Source organism: Borostomias antarcticus (assembly GCF_949987555.1).
Source record: "Borostomias antarcticus genome assembly, chromosome: 18".
Classification (NCBI taxonomy): domain Eukaryota; kingdom Metazoa; phylum Chordata; class Actinopteri; order Stomiiformes; family Stomiidae; genus Borostomias; species Borostomias antarcticus.
The window spans coordinates 17864789-17885907 of NC_140251.1; the positions used below are offsets into that span (position 1 = coordinate 17864789).

The 21119-nt window shown below is 46.7% G+C and overlaps 1 protein-coding gene across 1 annotated transcript in view; it reads right to left on the reverse strand.

Annotated features, from left to right (window-relative positions):
- LOC311321175 (NT-3 growth factor receptor-like) overlaps positions 1–21119 on the reverse strand; it is a gene marked incomplete at both ends in the record, with an annotated part of 213357 nt that overhangs the window by 23086 nt on the left and 169152 nt on the right. The window contains one exon of the mRNA XM_084453109.1: positions 10721–10909. Within this exon, the coding sequence (XP_084309235.1) occupies positions 10721–10909 (189 nt within the window). The remainder of the gene's footprint in view (positions 1–10720; positions 10910–21119) is intronic.

Sequence of the window (21119 nt, forward strand, 5' to 3'; positions counted from 1 at the left end):
CACACACACTCAGCTGGGTTGAGAAGGACCCAGACATCATCCTAATTAGTTTGCAACTTCTATCCCAGATGTTGACGACAACAGCCGGCCGACCGAGCCAACTCTATTTAAAAGTTCCAACGCTCGCAGACTGCTTGTTTGAGTTACAGCTTTTTACAATCCCTTTAGCACCAATTTCACATTAATTAGCACTTAATGTCATTTTTCACAACTCCAAACACAATACTCAAAATGGTCATCCCTTGTAACACAGTTGTATATTTTTTAAACAATTGAATAAATGGGGGGAAGTTTTATTTTTGCATTTTTTAATAACTTTATTTATTTTGATATTTTAGATGTTTGGCTAATGAAAACATCAACTGTGATGTGGATGAGAGCCTATGGCCTGATCCACAAGACAGGGTTGATGGATAGAAATGCAGTACAATAATGAATCCTTTTTGGATTGATTACTGTACTGTGATTTAAAAAAAACAACAACAAAAAACAACAACTACAACATTTTACAGTAATTTTTTTTTTTGGTAGCCAATTATTTTTGCTTTGATTCAAATAAATCTAGGTGGTATTTCTTCAATAAATTTCAGTTAACCGTTTAGTGATGTAGTAGCATAATGAAACATGATTCACATATGTTGTACTACAATATTTAATGATTGTTTGAAACAATAAACAATGAAATGATCTGTATCTTGTGTGTGGGTGATCTAAATTAAGTTCATATGGTATTTCATGATACAATGCGTTATTTGAAACAGTGATTCTGCAGCTGTAAGGTTTCTTTAAAGATATGGAGGCACAATGCAATGTTTTGAGCATTGGACAGCCTGTGTTACAAGGGATGACCGTTTTGAGTTTTGCGTCTAGAGTTGTGAAAAATTACATTGAGGTTCTGAAATTAGTGCTTAAGGGATTGTAAAAAAAACTGTCAATCGTGATTGGAAATGAAGTGGTTGCCATGGCAACAACTTGTCCTCCCACATGCTCCCAATCTCCCTCGATTGTTGACCACAAGCGGCGGCTGGAGGCGACGCACTTCATCCGCCCAATCACGAGTGCGCAGGCTCTCGACTGCTGAACGACAGCTTTATGCAAATGTCCTGGGTGATCTCATCAGTGGTGACTGCTCATAGGGTGAACTCTGACGGATAAACGCAAGCACCACGCACCAGCGGAGAGGCTTACATGGAACTGCCAAATTATGTTTACTTCTCAGACGAGTGGTGGAAAATTCAAATGAGGAACGACCCCGCACACTGATAAAAATCAGGAGCCATCTGAGGTAAAAAAAAAAAAAAGAAGAGTTTTTTTAATTAAAAAAACACGAACAAGTGCAAAGTGACAAAGTGAAAAGAACAATTCGGTCGTTCAGACCATCATCAGACCAGCCACGGAGACGGACAGGAGCGCATGGGGGAAGGACGACAGGGTGCGTGAAGAGCAGAGAAGTATTTCATCGGTGGACGCCCCTGTCATTCCAGTGTATGTTTTGCCACCGCGCCTGACGAATAAAGATATTTTTTTGTCCTTGAGGACATTAAAGTTGTCTACGTCTTAGTCTAAGTCAGTCCGAGTCTAAGTCAGTTTAAGTCTAAATCAGTTTAAGTCTAAGTCAGTCTGAGTCTAAGTCAGTCTGAGTCTAAGTCAGTTTAAGTCTAAGTCAGTTTAAGTCTAAGTCAGTCTGAGTCTAAGTCAGTTTAAGTCTAAGTCAGTTTAAGTCTAAGTCAGTCCGAGTCTAAGTCAGTTTAAGTCTAAATCAGTCTGAGTCCAAGTCAGTTTAAGTCTAAGTGAGATCAGAGCAGGATTGATCTTTCTCCCACCCACCATTCAGAATCAGGTGATAAATAATGGAGAACACATCCAGTGGAAAGGCAACGTCAGGGATCAATGCCTCTCTCTCTCTCTGTATCTGTCGTTCTCTCTGTCGTTCTCTCTATCTCTCACTCTCTCTGTATGTCGTTCTCTCTCTCTCTCGCTGTCTCTGTCGTTCTCTCTCTCTATCTCTCGCTCTGTCTCTCTGTATCTGTCGTTCTCTTTCTATCTCTCGCTCTCTCTGTCATTCTCTCTCTCGCTCTGTCTCTCTCTCTGTATCTGTCGTTCTCTCTCTCTCTCTGTATCTGTCGTTCTCTCTCTCTCTCTCTCTCTCTCTCTGTATCTGTCGTTCTCTCTCTCTCTGTATCTGTTGTTCTTTCTCTCTCTCTCTGTATCTGTCGTTCTCTCTCTCTCTGTATCTGTCGTTCTCTCTCTCTCTCTCTCTCTGTATCTGTCGTTCTCTCTCTCTCTGTATCTGTCGTTCTCTCTCACTGTATCTGTCGTTCTCTCTCTCTCTCTCTGTTAGCAGTATAGGCTACAGCACTGCATTCTGAACCCAATAATAAAATAAGCACCGAACTGACGGAGGAACTAGATAGGGAAAATAAAGAAGGACACGAGGGAGACGTTCTGCTACTTGTCACTGCTCACCGCACGCACAGCTGATCAGGTAAGTCAACTGTGGTGAGGGAGACCTTTATTGACCACGCCCAGAAACACACAGTGGCTGTCATTAGTTAATCAGTGCATCGTTAGAAAAACTAAAGCAATCAATCAATAAACAGAACATTAAGTTTGCCCATCATAAATAACACAACCAAAACGAATAAACATTAATAATTTGAGGGCACATCTCAACAGTCTCTCTCTCTGTATCTGGCGTTCTCTCTCTCTCTCTCTCTCTCTGTCTCTCTCTCTGTATATGTCGTTCTCTCTCTCTCTCTCTCTCTGTGTCTCTCTCTCTGTATCTGTCGTTCTCTCTCTGTATCTGTCTCTCTCTCTCTCTCTCTCTCTCTCTCTCGGCTAAAATGTCAGACACTGGTTAAGAGGCGCCTGAAGTGGCTTTTGCTTATATAACCATCTACTACATGGATGAAGGGAGTGAAGAGCGAGGGATGGCAGAGAAAAGAGAGGGAGAACGAAGAGAGAGACCAAAACATAGAAAGAGGGAGGTATCATAGATGTATTAGGCTTGTTTTGACAGAGGGCTGCAGAGCAGCTGCAGGCTCTTGAAGGCTGAAGAACCCTGCAAGCAAACATGCCAATCACACGAACACCATACGAGCTGGTCGCCCTGAGCAATGACGTGTGAAACATACTCTAACCTTCATTGAGCCTGGAGAGGAAAGGAGAGAGAGGAGAGGAGAGGAGGGGGAGAGGAGAGGAGAGGAGGGGGAGAGGAGGGGGAGAGGAGAGGAGAGGAGGGGGAGAGGAGAGGCCAGAGAGGAGAGGAGGAGGAGAGGAGAGGAGGGGGAGAGGAGAGGCCAGAGAGGAGGGGAGGTGGAGAGGAGAGGCCAGAGAGTAGAGGAGGGGGAGAGGAGAGGCCAGAGAGGAGGGGGAGAGGAGAGGCCAGAGAGTAGAGGAGGGGGAGAGGAGAGGCCAGAGAGGAGAGGAGGGGGAGAGGAGAGGCCAGAGAGGAGAGGAGAGGCCAGAGAGGAGAGGAGGGGGAGAGGAGAGCAGAGGGAGGGGGGAAGGAAAGGAGGAGAACAGAGAAGAGGAGGAGACGGTGAATGGTGTACAGGGCATGATGAGGAGGAGGGGAGGAGAAGGGGGGAGGAGGGGAGGAGAGGTTGAAAGGCGTAGCAGGGCAGTAGAGGACCCACCAAGGTTAGACTACTCTCACTGTTGGGCCGCGATTAAAACATGTTTAATCAGTGAGTCAGGAGACACACATTTGCATTCACCTGTGTTAACTATTCACAAGACTTAGGACAACAAGAAAAGGAAAGGATGACATCCTGTATATAAAAATGCACATCTCACACACCCAATAAGCAAAGCTATTTTATCGATCATTGCTTTTGTTGAAAACAAGTATGCTGGAGATGAATAGTAGAAATGTAGGCTTTTATTATGTGGAAAAGGGCCTCAATATGTGACCTAAACATGGACTGTCTTTCTTCTCCTTCACACTGTCCCCTTCAATACAAACCAGTCTGACTGCCAGACAACCCTTGAGCTAAATGGAGCATTTATAACAAGTTGCAGTATTTCCCTGGCTGGGTCCTGGAGGGGTTGGTTTTGGGCCAGTGAGCCGCCAGATCCAGACAGAGATGGATGGAGGAGAAGAGAGGGGAGATGAGAGGGGAGGAGAGGAGAAGAGAGGAGAGAGGAGAAAAGAGATGAGAGGAGAGGAGAAGAGAGATGAGAGGGGAGGAGAGATGCGAGGGGAGGAGATGGGAAGAGAGGAGAAAATAGATGAGAGGGGAGGAGAGGGCAGGAGAGATGAGAGCGGAGGAGAAGGGAGGAGAGATGAGAGGGGAGGAGAGATGAGGAGAGATGAGAGGGGAGGAGAGATGAGGAGAGATGAGAGGGGAGGAGAGATGAGGAGAGATGAGATTGGAGGAGATATGAGGAGACATGAGAGGGGAGGAGAGTTGAGAGGGGAGGAAAGAGGAGAGGGGAGGAGAGATGAGGAGAGATGAGAGAGGGGAGGGGAAGAGAGAGGAGGAGAGGAGAAGGGAGGAGAGATGAGAGGGGAGGAGGGGGAGATGAGAGGGGAAGAGAGATGAGAGGGGAGGAGAGATGAGAGGGGAGGAGAAGAGAGAGGAGGAGAGGAGAAGGGAGGAGAGATGAGAGGGGAGGAGAGATAAGAGGGGAGGAGAGAGGAGAGGGGAGGAGAAGAGAGAGGAGGAGAGGAGAAGGGAAGAGAGGAGAAGGGAGGAGAGATGAGGAGAGAGGAGGGGAAGAGAGAGGAGGAGAGGAGAAGGGAGGAGAGATGAGAGGGGAGGAGAAGAGAGAGGAGAAGAGAGAGGAGGAGAGGAGAAGGGAGGAAAGATGAGAGGGGAGGAGAAGGGAAAAGAGATGATTGGGGAGGGGAGGAGAGGGGAGGGGAGCAGTGAGTAGCAGGAGGGGTACGTGGGGTGGAGGGAAGAGGGCTGAGACCCCAGGAGCAGGGTGATGGAAGAAGATTACACACAATCTCTCTCTCTTAAATGATTTTGGACCCAGTTCATCTGTGGCTTGTGATGTGTGTGGGGGTCACCGGTCACTGGGACTGAAAGTGCAGGAAACGGGGGGTGGGGAGGAGGAGTGGAGGAATGTAGGAAGTAGAGGGTGGAGAGGGGAGGAGACGAGACGAGAGGAAAGGAGAGGAGAGGAGAGGGGAGGAGAGGAGAGGAGAGGAGAGGAGAGGAGAGGAGAGGAGAGGAGAGGAGAGGAGAGGAGAGGAGAGGAGAGGAGAGGAGAGGAGAGGAGGGGATGGGAGGAGAGGAAAAGAGAGCAGAGCAGATGAGAGGAGAAGATACAGGAGGGGAAGAGAGGAAAGAAGAGGGGAGGAGAGCAGAAAACAGGAGAGGAGAGGAGATGGGTGTGGAGGGGTGAAGGATAGGAGGTGTAGGTAGTGAGGAGTTGGGGGGCGGGCCGGAGCAGGATGGGGTCTACTGGTCTATTGTGGAGGATCAAGAGGCTCACAGACACAAAACACAGGCTATAAAGACAGTTATCTTTGTCATAATGATTGTTATCACCTTGCAATTTAGCAAGATGATTTGCAAAAAGAAAATTGAGCAAATGCTTGTGTGATTGTGACTGCATGCCTATGTATGCGTGTGTGTGATTGTGTGCGTTGGCATGCATAAGGAGCCAATTTGTCACCAAGAGCCCCAGCCATAGCAGAAGACCTGTCCTGTCTTCCGTGTGTCACTAATCAGGATTAATGCTCCAGACATCCCTCCAGCAGGTGTCAGGTTCCCGACCCAGTGTGGGGTATGATCCTATCAGCCCAGGTTCTGCAGGTAGTCTGACAGTCCTGCAGGTTAACAGAGTTGTAGTTCTGGATCTGGATCCAAGCACAAATACCTGATTCACCGCCTCGCAGATGGAGAGGATCCAGTCAGATTCATGCATCAGTTAAAGGTTTCAGTTTGAGATTTCACTCAACCGGCTGCTTTAAAGGTCAGACCTGCAAACTGCAGAGTAGTGAAAAAGGGACAAGATCCGATACTAAGTTCAGATAGGGGGGTCCGGGGGCATCATCCCCCAGAATAACATTTTTGGGATTTTAATACGCAAATTAAGATTTTCGGAGCATTTTGAAACTCAAATTTCAGTGTGTGAGTAGATACACGGCTCATGCTAGGCACATAGTATATCCATCCCATATTATACAATTAGATATATCCCTGTTGAAGCATTTTTAATCAGAGTTTCAATAATAATGGAGTTTTTCCTAAAAAGAGAGATTTTATATAATATTTTATAAAATAATACTTGATCATTTACTCTGGTAATGGTTTATTTCAACCAATTACTCTTTCTTACTTGCCTCTCAAAACCAGGCCAGGTCCAGCCTGGCTTATGTCCGTGGCTGGCTTGTTTCTGTTCAGGACTGGTAGGACGGAAGCTAGTCATGCCACTGACATATATGTGAATTGAAATTACATGAAATAATGTCTGATAAATTAAGATATGTCTTGTCGCCTGGACACATCAGTTCCAATGCTTCCAATGCTAATCCTGCATAAGAGCGGTATAGTCAGTTAGCACAGGAGTGCACAACAACTCGCAGTAGCTTCTATAATATTAATGGTAGCGGTCAGTGCAGTTACACTGATGATTTCTGTAACGTTAGCTATTTTGCTGCAATTGGTTCAACTTTTGTGTCTGGACAAAGGTAAGGGATAAAAGCCTGGTCTCACTTGGCAGACTTCAGAATTCAACGTTTGTCCATTGCCTCCAAACGTCATTTCTAGATGGCATCATACAGTTATAAACGTCGGCAGACGACATGGGATAGCAAGTTTTTGATTGGTTGTTCTCAGAGTTTTGTGGTTGGTTGTTCACATTGGAACACGTCATAGAAGAGGGGTATACATTTGCAAGCGCTTTTGAGGGTAGTCTGGGTGGGTCAAACAACTTTGGTGGGACAACTAGCTGGCGAAACTAGCAAACAACAACAACGTTTTACAAGCAACTAGCAAACAACACTACTAGCTAGCCAACTAGTTCACATTCTTACTGTAATTATTAACTAGCTCACATTGTTAGTGTCATTATTATTAGCTAGCATGAGCTACTGTTCTTATAGCTACTGTTGGCATTATTTAGCTCGTATTCTAACGCTAGCTAATGCTAGTTTGCTAGCTAGCTAATTTACGAAACTGGACCCAGGAGTGGAGCTACTCGGACGGCGTTGGAGGTGTGCAGGCGCGCAGGGGAATTGCTCAATGCTCGCTGCCCAAGCGCCTCCACGCATATACATTATTTTTATCATTTGTATGATGCCGTCTAGAAATGATGTTTGGAGGCCATCTAGAAATGACGTTTGGAGGCGATGGACAAACGTTTAATTCTGAAGTCTGCCAAGTGAGACCAGGTTGAAAAGACACATGTAGTTTCCAAATAATTTATGATGAAAACATCACAGTATTGGATGCCTAGCTGCGAGTCAGTCAGTCAGTCAGTTCCAGTTAATCAGCACTTCGAGGAACAAGGCTAACGTTAGCTAGTTAGGCTAGCAGGAACATTCTGGAAAGATGGTCAGAAAAGATAGCTACATGTTTGGTTAATAAAATTATCACCTTATACAATGATGACAAGCCACAATACCTGTAACTGAACCAGGTTCTTTCTTGTCCAAAAAGCGTTACCTTGATTTTAGGTAAGGTTTCCATTCATCAGGTTCAAGGCTCGAGGGTAGAAGGTGTCTCGACTTCAAACGGACCTAACGTAGCAGATGAGATCAAAGTTCCGATCGTCCCATAGAAATGGCACAGAATTACTAAAACGACACTAACCAATTAGATTGATGCTAGCCTGAACACCGGTGGGAAGGACAAACTGATAATGCGCAATCGCAGTCATTCTCCCCTCACTCACCCAGCGTCAACCTCCCCCCACCTCCCCCCAATGTCAATGACCTAGTTGACACCAAAACCGATGATTGTAGCCGAAAGGCGACGAGGTTGCAGGTATGAAAGGTGCACTTCCATTTTATTTAAGCCTACAAGGGGGGACTATGCATGTGTACGACTATCGGAATACTAAGAAAACTAAGATCATTTTTCAGCCTCTCAGAGAGACAGAGAGAGGCAGCGATGCTTGTTGTTGCCTTCCGACTGGATGTACCGCCAGAGCGGGAGAGTGGATAGGAGTACGGCTGGTGATAAGCCACACAAGGTGACTTCCAGCTGACTGATATGATTGTTCATCAGGGCTGACGGTAAGGGAGGACCGAGGGGCTCGGCCAGATTGATGTCTCCATAAAGACGCAGAGAGTGCCAGCCGTGCTCCTCCTCTCCTCCACGCTCTCCCCGGGCTCTGGGGAGACAGGCAGAGTAACGACGTCGCTAGCAAGAACAGGCCTTTCCATTGGAGCTCAGCCTGGCTGTAAATAAGCCGGGGCAGAAGCCCCGCGGCGGAGCCGAGCGTAGGCAGGGTCTGCTGTCTTTAACTCAGAGAGGAGGCGGAGTCTCAGGCAGGGCCTGCTGTCTTTAACTCAGAGAGGAGGCGGAGTCTCAGGCAGGGCCTGCTGTCTTTAACTCAGAGAGGAGGCGGAGTTTCAGGCAGGGCCTGCTGTCTCTAACTCAGAGAGGAGGCGGAGTCTCAGGCAGGGCCTGCTGTCTCTAACTCAGAGAGGAGGCGGAGTCTCTCTCGGCGAACCAGACGGTTTTCGGGAACGCCACTGCAGATCACTCATTCATAGTCATTTACGAGCACAGCTTAAAACGACATCGATGTGTCCCGTGGGAAAGCAGTGACTCGTTGTCTCATGTGGCATCAAAGAACACACTGGAAGAACATTAAATGCGCCTGCAAGTGCTCAGGTTAAGAAAGTGAATTTCACAATGAATTTCCCCGGGCTATGTACAGTACGGCACTCGATAGTGTGTTAATTCTCATCTCTCTCTCTCTCTCTCTCTCTCTCTCTCTCTCTCTCTCTCTCACTCTCTCACTCTCTCCCTGTGATCTGAAGTATAGGTGTATTTGAACTGAAATTAAGGATCAAATGATCAAAGTGCCCTTTATAGGCAGGGGTAGACGAAAGAGTATTATAATGTGATGAATTGAATGTTTCTCATCTGTTTTCTCATCATTAATCCATTGTAACTTAAAGGGTCAATGGGTGGAACGGTGGATGTGGAAAGAGAGTCAGTAAAATAGTTGGCATCCCAGTTTTGAATAGCTGAAGCAAAACATTGGACATTATAGACTACCTAAAAAGTAACCTGAAATGAGACTAACAACAAATGGACAGAATGAACTGAATAAAACTAATAAACGGAGGTTAAAGAACAGTGGGACTGGATTAGAGGATGGAAATTGTGATTTGTTTTGTCTATTTTTTGTTTGGAAGTGAAGAAACTGTATAGGTTATGGTGGTAGGTGTGACCGTTTTGGGAGCAAGCCAGTAGGTGACAGGTGGCTGACTGAACGATGGTGGAGAGTGGAGATGGTGTTCCAGATAACACTTTATTGAGTGTGGTTCTAAACCAGAAGACGCACACAGAAGTGTTGTTTGCCAGCAGTGGAGGGGAGAACGAGTGAAGTGTACAAAAATGGGTTGCTAATTATAACAGGTGTGTGTATAACAGGGTTTCTTCCAGGGGTGAATGTGTGGGTGTGGCTTCCTTTTCTTGGCAGCAGATTCAACAGTCAGTATAGGGAAATAACATAGGACAGAAAAAAATTAAATATAGTGGGGCCGCTTCCAGCAGTTGGGGAGTTCTTTACAGGAAGATTATGAACACTAAATACAGTCCAAGTGAATATGTATGTATAAATATCATTGTTATTTTCATATTGATATTTAACTATATGGTATCCACAAAGATATTATTTTGCTCGTTTGCTACAGTAGCTCAAACTCATAAACGTGTTTTAGTGTTATAGCACGTCTCCAGACAGAGGTGACCAATTCTGTTGACTCTCCAGACACAGACAGACAGACAGACAGACCGCCCAGGCCCAGCCAACAGACAGACAGACTGCCCAGGCCCAGCCAACATTCAGACAGACTGCCCAGGCCCAGACACAGACAGACAGACTGCCCAGGCCCAGACACAGACAGACAGACTGCCCAGGCCCAGCCACAGCCACAGCCACAGCCACAGACACAGACACAGACACAGACAGACAGACTGCCCAGGCCCAGACACAGACACAGACACAGACACAGACACAGACACAGACAGACGGCCCAGGCCCAGCCAACAGACAGACAGACTGCCCAGGCCCAGCCAACAGACAGACAGACTGCCCAGGCCCAGGCAACAGACAGACAGACTGCCCAGGCCCAGCCAACAGGCAGCCCAGCATTTCAAACAGACATTACAGGAAAAGCACATTTGAAGAGAGAAACATTTTTTGTTTGCTTTCTCTTCAGACACACTTTTCATTGGCAGGCATTCAGCAAAGAAGGAGCCCTATGTGAGTAAGATTTGAAAAGAAACCAATACAATAATTGTTTAGAGAAGTGTGTGTGTGTGTGTGTGTGTGTGTGTGTGTGTGTGTGTGTGTGTGTGTGTGTGTGTGTGTGTGTTCTGGAAGCGGAATATCAAATGGGATGACTCATCAGTTACTGTCTTCAGAGGCAGATTCAATGCATTTTTACTAAGTATAATAGTAATAATAATAATAAATTATTATTATTATTGTTGTTGTTGTTGTTGTTATTATTGTAATTATTATTGTTATTATTATTATTATTCTTTAGGAGTGTATTGTGTTCTACTTCTGTACTCACAGGTGGCGGGCTTGTTGCAGTTGTGTCCATGTCTGAAGTACTGGGGGTTCTCGATGACGGGGATACGGGTCATCCCGATGACCACAGCGTCCGGCCCGGCGTCCAGCGTGCACGGGGTAATGATGCCGTGGTTGACGTGATGGAGCGGACTGGCAGAGTCCTCCTCTCCACTGATCACTGCTACCGGACCTGGAGGAGAGAGAGAGAGAGAGAGAGAGATAGAGAGAGAAAGAGAGAGAGAAAGAGAGAGAGAGAGAGAGACGTGGACAGAGAGAAGGAAAGAGAAAGAGAGAGCAACGGTTAGGTTGATCAGTTGGTGGCTCATTAGCCAGTCAGACAGAGAGGCAGCCATTAGGCCCAATGTTGCCGCCGTACAAAGGACCTTCATTACCCAAGCATCACGCCGGCAGTTTAATCAGAAAAGGAGGCAGGATAAATAAATGAGCTGGAGCCATTCATAATTTATTAACACGTCTGAGAGCAATAACTAGACAGCCTCTCGTTTGTCAGCCGGGGAGTAATATCTTGTCTCTCTGGCAGCGAACAGAAACGTGTGAACAGGAAGTAACTTCCCTGGCCCAGTCGCTGCTGCACGGCCCCCCTGGCCCAGTCGCTGCTGCCCCGGCCCCCCCAGGCCCCCCTGCTGCCCCGGCCCCCCCAGGCCCCCCTGCTGCCCCGGCCCCCCCAGGCCCAGTCGCTGCTGCCCCTGCCCCCCCAGGCCCCCCCAGGCCCCGGCCCCCCCAGGCCCCCCTGCCCAGGAGGATAGTACACTACAGTCAAAACCTCATCAGCACTGCTGCTCTATGACTCAATGTCCCATTCAAATCAAATCAAATCAAATCTAACTGCGCATTTCCTACACAGAGGCAACACAATGCGCTTTACAGAGAGCAATGGGAGGGTGGGCATAGGTCCCACCCCTACATATTCCAGAGGGAAGCAAAAAAAACAGTTTCACCCGGGGGCCAGAAAAGTGAGCATTCATGTCCATGAGACTAATCTGCTTTACTGTCCTGTCCTGTACTGTGTAGTACTGTGCTGTTTTGTGCTGTACTGTGCTATACTATACTTTGTTGTGTACTACAACTACTGCACTGTGTTGTTGTGCTCTCCTATGCCTGGCAGCACTAGACCGCGGTGCCCTGACTCCGACTGTGGCGTGAGAAAATACTGGTATTTAGGGAGAAGGAATGTCAAATGTTTTTGAATTGTATTTTTTTTTATTGCAGATTTGAGAAATGTCAAAGCATGACACAGTCGGGGATCATAGGCCGCATACTGTAGGGCTACAGGGAGAGACACAGACCTGCTCTTCTCGCTGTGGAGCTCAACCTCAGGTCATCAAATGTGCAGCACAACACCAGCGTTTGGCAGACTGACAAATCGGACCTCCGGCTCTGATACACGACGGGGGAAGGAGAGGCTGTGAGTCACGGATCACACCACATCAAAGGTCAAACTCCCCTGATGGTCGTGGAGTAGTCCGAGCACAGCAGGGCTCCGCAGACAGATGCCGGCGGGGTTATTACGACGTCTCGCTCACAAGGATAGCGATACGTGTTCTGTAGCGGCGCGGTTGTACGGATTCCCAGCCGAGCCATCCCATTGAGACCGTTAGAACCCTGAGAACCGTGAGAACTCTGGCCGTGAAACTATTCACACAGCTGCAACATTACCACCAAGCAGAAAAACCCTTCTAGGTTCCAGAGAAAGAACCCTTTTCACATCCATAAGATTCCAGACAGAACTCTGTTCCCGGTCCGTAAAGTGGTGTTCGGAAACGTTTTTGACCCAGAAAGGGTTCTAGCTGGAAACTTGAAACAAACCGCTGTTACAAAGGCTTCTATACAGCAGTAGTTCGGTCTAAGAGTGTACAGTACCAACCTTCCCCTACCAGATCAAAGCCCGCACACCAGTGGAGGTGAGCAGACTAGAAGAATGGCTGAGAGAGAACACAGCATGACTACTGCAGTATCCGTATCAGAAGCTCCAACAGCAAAGAAGAGATGCATTTTATATTCCCTCTTCAAAAATGCATCATGCCTTTGAGTCGGGGGGATTTAACGCAATAAGAAGAAGCAGGCGGTATTCATCAGTAGCGTATCACACACACAAGCACGCACGCACACACACACACACATACACACACACACGCACACACACACGCGCACACACACACGCGCACACACACACACACACACACAGAAACGAGATGCACTGAAATTAATACGGATTCCATTCTGAGGCTTTTTTTCTGAGTGGCATCAACACTCCAATCATCTTTCAGACGGAGTGTGAATATCAAATCAGAGGAAGAAAACAACAACAAACTCTATTAGAGCGTGATGGCGCATCTGCAGGGAAACTGTAATGGAACATCACGTCAGTTAGCATTGAATATCAACATCATACTGTATTATTGCTCCTAGTCATTCCATCGGCATTCACTATCCATCTCATTTCACCATAACTGCAATGGCATTACTCCTGTTCCCCACTCCACTTCCAATCTCCCCTTTATTTCTTTATTTCGTCTCTCTCTCTCTCTCCCTCTCTCTCTCCCTCTCTCTCTCTCTATTTCTCTTAACTACAACGATGGCCATGGCAGTCGGGGAAGATTGCTTTCCAGAGAAAAACCTTCTAAATGATCTTCCAGAAGAAACCACTGACAGAAACCTTGTAATCAGGGCTGGCCCATAGCATCAGAGACGTTATGTACTAGAAGGTTCCTCTTCCTGCCAAATGACCACTTCTCTTAATGAGGTCATTTAAGATGCTACTTTATTTCCTTAATTGGAAAGGCTGGGTTATAGAACCCCAGCTTGGCCAATCAGGAGAGTCGAGGAAATGCTGGACAAACCTAGCAAGGTCAATAAAGCCCCTCGTAGTTCTAGCCTATGCCTCATCCCTCTGAGTAAGCCATGGTCTGTAGGCATGATAGTGTTTAGCATTGAGTAGAGAAGACTGTGAACCAAAGGAAATACAAGGAAAATGTGTTCCCATTGGTCAGTATCAGTACATGACTTTTCTCAAAATGGCCGAAGAAATCGAACATACGGGAGGATGGGAGGGTAAGGCTAGTCGTGTGTGTGTGTGTGTGTGTGTGTGTGTGTGTGTGTGTGTGTGTGCGTGTGTGTGTGTGTGTGAGAGAGAGAGTTTCCCAGAACGTCAGTTTAGTTTGCTCTGCATGTTCCAGCATATTCACAATCACATTTGTCTACTTGAAAAACCTCCTTTAATATATGTGCTGGATTAAAGACATACATTAGAGCCTTTCTTTATCCTCTACTCCGTTAGAGGCCCGCACATCAATAAGGGAGAGCTGGAATCAATCCCTCTAAGTGGCGGGGTGAGAGGATGAAGAGTCACCCGTCATGATGCACTCGTAGTAAAACAATACACTCCTCTCCCTCTCTCTCCTCCCTCATCTATCTCTCTCTTTCTCTCTCTCTGTATATCCTCCCTCTGTCATTGTCTACCCTGAAGGTGCTGTGAAACTGCATAGATGCATTATGGGGGATGTCTATAATCTAGGAATTATTGAAAAACAAATATGATCCAATACCTTCTACCCCTCGGTCATACTGGCTTAAAGGATAGGTCGTTAAGCATATGGTAAATGTTTGTCCATTAATGTGCACACGGTTTTAGGTGTACGCACAGGTATAGTGATGAATACTAATGTGTGTGGGATGCTACATAAGTACTAATAAAATGGAGGTCCCAGAGCAGCATGGGGGCTTCCTGACAAAGAGGGTTACATCACCACTTCGCTCCCGTTTCCATGGTTCTGAAATGCTTCTTACGGAGGATCTTGACTACACTTAGGTGAATAGGTAAATATTATTCTTTTTGAATGGTGGTGAACTATACTAGCTGTCCCCCCAATGTTCCCCCAAACCCTTTACCTGTCACACTGGCATTACACAGAGCACTTAATAAACACGTTAAAGATGGATACTTTCTTCAAGAGAACACTGATACAAGGCCAATCCAATGCATTGCCAAAAAGGAAACATAATTGTAAAACTCTTTCTTTTTTATTAAACGGAAGGACAAAGCAACGTATTAATATACCGGAACGGGCGGCGGAAGGCCAAGTGTTTCCTGGCAAACGGCAGATTTGCCAAGGAGGAGTGAAAAAAGAGAGGGATAGAGAGAGGGAGAGGGAGAGGGGCGGGAGGGAGGGACGGATGGATGGGCAGAAGGCCTGGGGCAGGAAGTGGCAGTTAAACGATAGACTGCTGTGAATGTCAACTCTGGAGCATCTGCCCCCAGAACACATGTCCCCAGCAGGCCCCTGTAGAGAGAGAGTTAGAGAGAGAACGGCCATATAAGACACAAGTCTCTCTCCCCCCTATTTACCCCCCCCCCCCCCCCCCCGCCCCCTCTCTCTCTCTCTCTTTGCAGGACATTCCTTCTACTGTGGCTGCTTTGGACGTATGCCAATACGTTTCACATACAGTAATACTATGAACCAAAACACGATGCACAATGAGGGAGAAATATCTCAATGTCACGGTCACCCAATTAAAAACACACCGCATAATGTCTGCCCTTCTGTGTGTAACTGGAGGGGGAATGAAGGGGAAGACGGAACAAACAGCTCTAAACTGCGAGGAGGGAAATAATACGCAGGAAGAAAAAGAAACAAGGTGCCTTGTTTCTCAGTTCATTTTACCACCGCAGTGGAGGAAAGCACGACACAAAGTCCACCAAAAGTACATTTTGAGCATAATTATTTGGTCGCTTTCACACCTACAGAATAGTTTGTTAGGTTTGGTCCGATTCAAAATAAAGTTCCTACTTACAAAACAGCAGACTGTGTGCTCAAGTGGGTTGAAGCAGGTGAACCAAGAATGTGCTCTTTAGCAGGGAGTCATAATACCATGGAAAAAAAAAAAAACTAAGGCAGGTTCTCTTCTGGCACAAAATTATCATAAAGGCTTTTTCATTTTGTACCAGAAGAGCTGCCTTAGTTTTTTCTTTTCCATGAAAGTTCCTACTTTTTATGTTTATTTTTCATTAGGTCCTGTGAGTGTGTTCATGTGTCGCCCATAGCACGCCTGTGTTTTGGAGTGTCATGGCTGTGGAACATTAAGACTGGTTCTTCTTCAAATGACACACATGGCCGTGCAGGTCATTCATCTATTGGCCAGAACGTTTGTAAATCACTTTTTGTCAAAAAATCACAATGTCGCGGACAACATGAGTGTGAGGTTAAAGTCCCAATGATTGTCACCCCTGAGTGTGTGAAATTTGTTCTCAGCATTTGACCCATCCCCTGGGGGAGCAGTGTTGATGTAGCCCCCCCAATTCCAACCCTTGATGCTGAGTGCCAAGCAGGGAGGTAACGGGTACCATTTTTATAGTCTTTGGTATGACTCGGCCGGGGATCGAACTCACAACCTCCCAGTCTCAGGGTGGACATTCTAACCACAAGGCCACTGAGCTGGTTCAACAGTCACAGTCCCTGCTGCCGCCTGGGTTCTGCTGGATATTACTGGACCTAAATGGCTCCAGCGCTTCTCTGGTGAGTGCTGGACCTACAGTGCTCCAGTACCTCTCAGTCTCTGCCTGCTCATAAATCGGTGCTGAGCACGGCAGAACCGGACCATACATCAACGGCCAGCACCGACCCAATAAGGAGAGGAGAGGCCCAGTGACAGAAGAGGACGCGGCAGATATATGTGGCCGGGACAGACTTAGAATTAGTTTATCATGCTTCTCCTGAACAAGCCCAGAATACACAGAGAGAGTTACACCACCCTGATCAAGACCTTGTACGCCCGGGGAGACTGACTCATTTTTTCATTCAGGTTAAACATGACACATGATCCTTCTCCTTGGCTAGGAAATGGCCTGGAAATATCACTGTCACTTCTGCCTCTCAAACCTGGTCATAAATCCTACATCTCCCATGAGCGCACATGACACGTGGCACAGCGTCTCATTCCGTTTACATGCAATGGAAGTGAGGGGCGCCATGGGATGACTGATGAATAGATAAGGTTAGCTTTGATTTGATTTGATTCAATTTGATTTGATTTGCTTTAATTTGACTCAATTCTATTCACAGCTGAAGGTAATCCTGAGGTACTTCTGATATAGAATACAATTATGTTATTGCATCATGGACCAATGCGTTCGGACTCAAAGAGTGTTCATGATGGTGCCACCCGGACATTTATTCTATATCAGAAGTGCCTTGTATTCTTATTCAACTATGGCCTATGCTTGAATAGCACCTGATCTTTAACTGCAGCATCACAAACTTTACTATGACCCAGTGGGGTTAGGGTCAGGGGTTAGGGTTAGTCTACTTGAAAAACCTAGTTTCCTAGTGTGTCCTAGTTCCTCTGTCCTTGTGTTGGTGTCTTGTTGGTATCCCTCCATGTCCTTGTCTGGGTGCACCTGTCTCGTTATATCTTGTTGCACACCTGTACATTGTTCCTTGATTGTTCTCCCAGAGTATATTATGCCCTCCTGTTTCCTTTGTTCTCTGTCGGTTCATTGACTATGTTAATGTTTAACTCTCAGTGTTCCTCGGTTTTCTTTCGAGTTTTGAAATTGAACTTTATTTTTGAACCTGCTCTGCCTGTCTGCCATCTGCTTTTGGGTCCTACCTCCACCACCCTCAAAACTTAACACCTTCCTTCCAGTCATCCATCCATCCATCCATCCATCCATCCATCCATCCATCCATCCATCCATCCATCCATCCATCCATCCATCCATCCATCCATCCATCTGTGCACTAGTGTTGAGGGAATGAGGAATAGTTGCAACTTTAGAATATAGTCTCAATAAGGTCTATAAACTATTGACATGATCTTAACAAATATATTTACTAACCTTTATATAATGAATAATCTTCAAACCTTTATTTATACTCATAAAGCACTGAGGTCTCCCTCATTTACAGTGTTAATAATTTTTTACTTGAACCCTCACTTGTAAACATGCATTAATTTGTCGTTAGATGGGTCCTCCGATGGAAGGCCAGATGGGGTCAACTGTAGGTGTATCAACTATTAACAAATACTTAATTAGTCATTAGTAAGTAGTTAACTAATTGCTTGTTCATGATCTATTAACTATTTATAAGCCATAGTTCATTAACCATTTATTAACAAACATTTAATAAGTCATTAAGAACTCATTAACTAACAGTTTGTGAATGATGTATTAACTATTTATAAGGCACATTTATTCTAAAGTGTGACCAGTGCATGTCAGAGCGAAGTCCAAGCCATGGGGTCAAAGGAACTATCTGCAGACCTCAGAAACAGGATTGTGTTAAGGCCTAGATCTGGAGGGTATGGGTCAGGGTATGGGTCAGGGTATGGGTAAGGGTATGGAAACATTTTGGCAGCTTTACAGATCCCAAAGAGCACAGTGGCCATCATCATTCGTAAATGGAAGAAGTTTGGAACCAATCAAGATTCTCTGGTTTGATGAAACCAAAATTGAACATTTTGGCCTGAATACAAAGCGTCACATCTGGAGGAAACCAGGCTAATACCATCCCTACAGTGAAGGCATGGTGGTATCATCACTGGTCTAATACCATCCCTACAGTGAAGCATGGAGGTATCATCACCTGGTTAATACCATCCCTACAGTGAAGCATGGTGGTATCATCACCTGGTTAATACCATCCCTACAGTGAAGCATGGAGGTATCATCACCGGGCTAATACCCTCCCCACAGTGAAGCATGGTGGTATCATCACCAGGCTAATACCATCCCTACAGTGAAGCATGGTGGTACCATCACCAGGCTAATACCATCCCTACAGTGAAGCATGGCAGTGGCAGCATCATGATGTGGTGATGAAATTCAGCAGCGGGAAGAGGGCGACTAGTTCTGATAGATGGAAACCGAGATACATGAAGAAAACCTGCTGCAGAGCGCTCTGGACCTCAGACTGGGGCGAGGTTTTACCTTCCAACAGGACAACAACCCGAAGCACAAACAGACAACAAAGGAGTGACTTCGGAGAAAGTCTGTGAATGTCCTTGAGCGGCCCAGCCAGAGCCCAGACCTGAATCCAATTGAACATCTGAGGAAAGAGCTGAAAATGGATACTGTACGGTATATACCGATGGTCCCCATCCAACCTGACGGAGCTTGCAAGGATATGCCGAGAGAAATGGGCAAAATTCTCCAGAAAACAAGTGTACCAAGCTTGTAGCTTCTTTCCCAAGATGCCTTGACGCTGTAATCGCTTTCAAAGGTGCATCAACCATTTACTAGGCTAAGCGTGTGTACATATACAGTATGTAACCCCTACATAACCTATTTTTGTCAGTAAAATACAATTGCATATTTTCTAAAAACTTCATCATTATAGGCTATTGTGTGTAGAAGTTTGAGGCAAAACATGAACTCAATCTACTGTAGAATAAGTCAATAACGTAATTACACGTGGGGAAGGTGAAAGGGGTGTGCATAATTTCTATCTTGACTTTATATAGTCCTTGTTCTTCTTCATTTTATGCTTATTGCTACTATGCATATTCTGCATGTCCAATGGTTGTTACAATTTTCCACTGCTGACACCTAAAATGTCCCCCTAGGGGGATCATTAAATTATCTACAGTATGTAGTCAGTAGGGACAGACAAAGTGCCAAAAGCAACAGACAGAGAGACTCGCCACAGGAAACAGACTGGCATTAATCACCTATTGTCTGACACACACACACACACACACACACACACACACACACACACACACACACACACAAAAGTGAAAGTGTGTACCGTTACACCAGTGTCAGTAAAATCAAATAATGTGTGTGTTATGTTGAAAACTAAAAAGTGAAGTGTCTTGTCCAAGAAAAGTCTTGGCACCAAATACAAACTGTCTTGGTTCCCTCCAAGCTGGTTCAGGCTCATGGTGTCCAGCCAGTCAGGGGAGGCATTGATCAGCTGATGCTGGTCGGTAGGAAGGACCTCTATAGCACCATGGCAGGACCAGTCCGCAGCTGAAGGTGCTCCTCTGTTTGACCACGATGTCATGTATGAGAGGGTGGGACACATTGTTCATGATGGCTCTCAGACTCGCCAGCATTCCTCTCTCCGCAACTACGTTCACTGAGTCCAGGCTGACCCCCAGGACAGAGCCAGACTGACCCCCAGGACCGAGCCAGGCTGACCCCCAGGACCGAGCCAGGCTGACCCCCAGGACAGAGCCAGGCTGACCCCCAGGACAGAGCCAGGCTGACCCCCAGGACCGAGCCAGGCTGACCCCCAGGACAGAGCCAGACTGACCCCCAGAACAGAGCCAGACTGACCCCCAGGACAGAGACAGGCTGACCCCCAGGACAGAGCCAGACTGACCCCCAGGACAGAGCCAGACTGACCCCCAGGACCGAGCCAGACTGACCCCCAGGACAGAGCCAGACTGAACCCCAGGACAGAGCCAGGCTGACCCCCAGGACCGAGCCAGGCTGACCCCCCCAGGACAGAGCCAGACTGACCCCCCAGGACAGAGCCAGACTGACCCCCAGGACAGAGCCAGGCTGACCCCAGGACAGAGCCAGGCTGACCCCCAGGACAGAGCCAGACTGACCCCCAGGACAGAGCCAGGCTGACCCCAGGACAGAGCCAGACTGACCCCCAGGACAGAGCCAGGCTGACCCCCCAGGACCGAGCCCGCCCTCCGGATCAGCTTGTCCATCCTGCTAAGACCGATTTATACTTCGTCGTACGACACTTTTGAAAGTGTCGACAGACAGAAATGACGTCACTGTTGACACTTTATTGTGTCGGACAGGGGTGTCTTGCACCCACCAAACTTTCTAATGTCGCAGACGCTGTCACTTTTGTCGCACAGCTGTGATTGGATAGCTAGATTGAAGGCACCTTCGTTGCCATGGATCAATCAGCCAATCAACGTCTGCAAGTTACCTTGGAGGTGATCAGACACTTTGCTGAAATATAAATGCTAAATGTCGGTCGAGATGTTTTTTCTGTTGACAGACATTTGTCGTATGACACTTATCGATTGAGTATAAATGAAGCTTTAGGGTCCACTGCTTTGATACCGCTGCCACAGCACCCAGCCACAAAGATGGCACTCGCTACAACAGACTGGTAGAACGTGTTGAGCATTGTTCTGCATACATCAAAGGATCACCTATTCATTTATTTACAATAGCGGCAGATGTGTTAACCCGACACACCTACAGTATGTGTCATTTCTGTCGGCCAGTCTATTTGAAATAACATGTGGACTTTGGGCCTAGCACAGCTGAGACTGCAGGTTCACAGTGGGGTTGGAGTGAGATATCTTGATGACATCTCTATTCCATGCTCTCCATTCTCCATCCCCATCACCTCCCCCGTCCCGCCACACTCACACAACCCAACGACCTGCACTAACACGGAAAC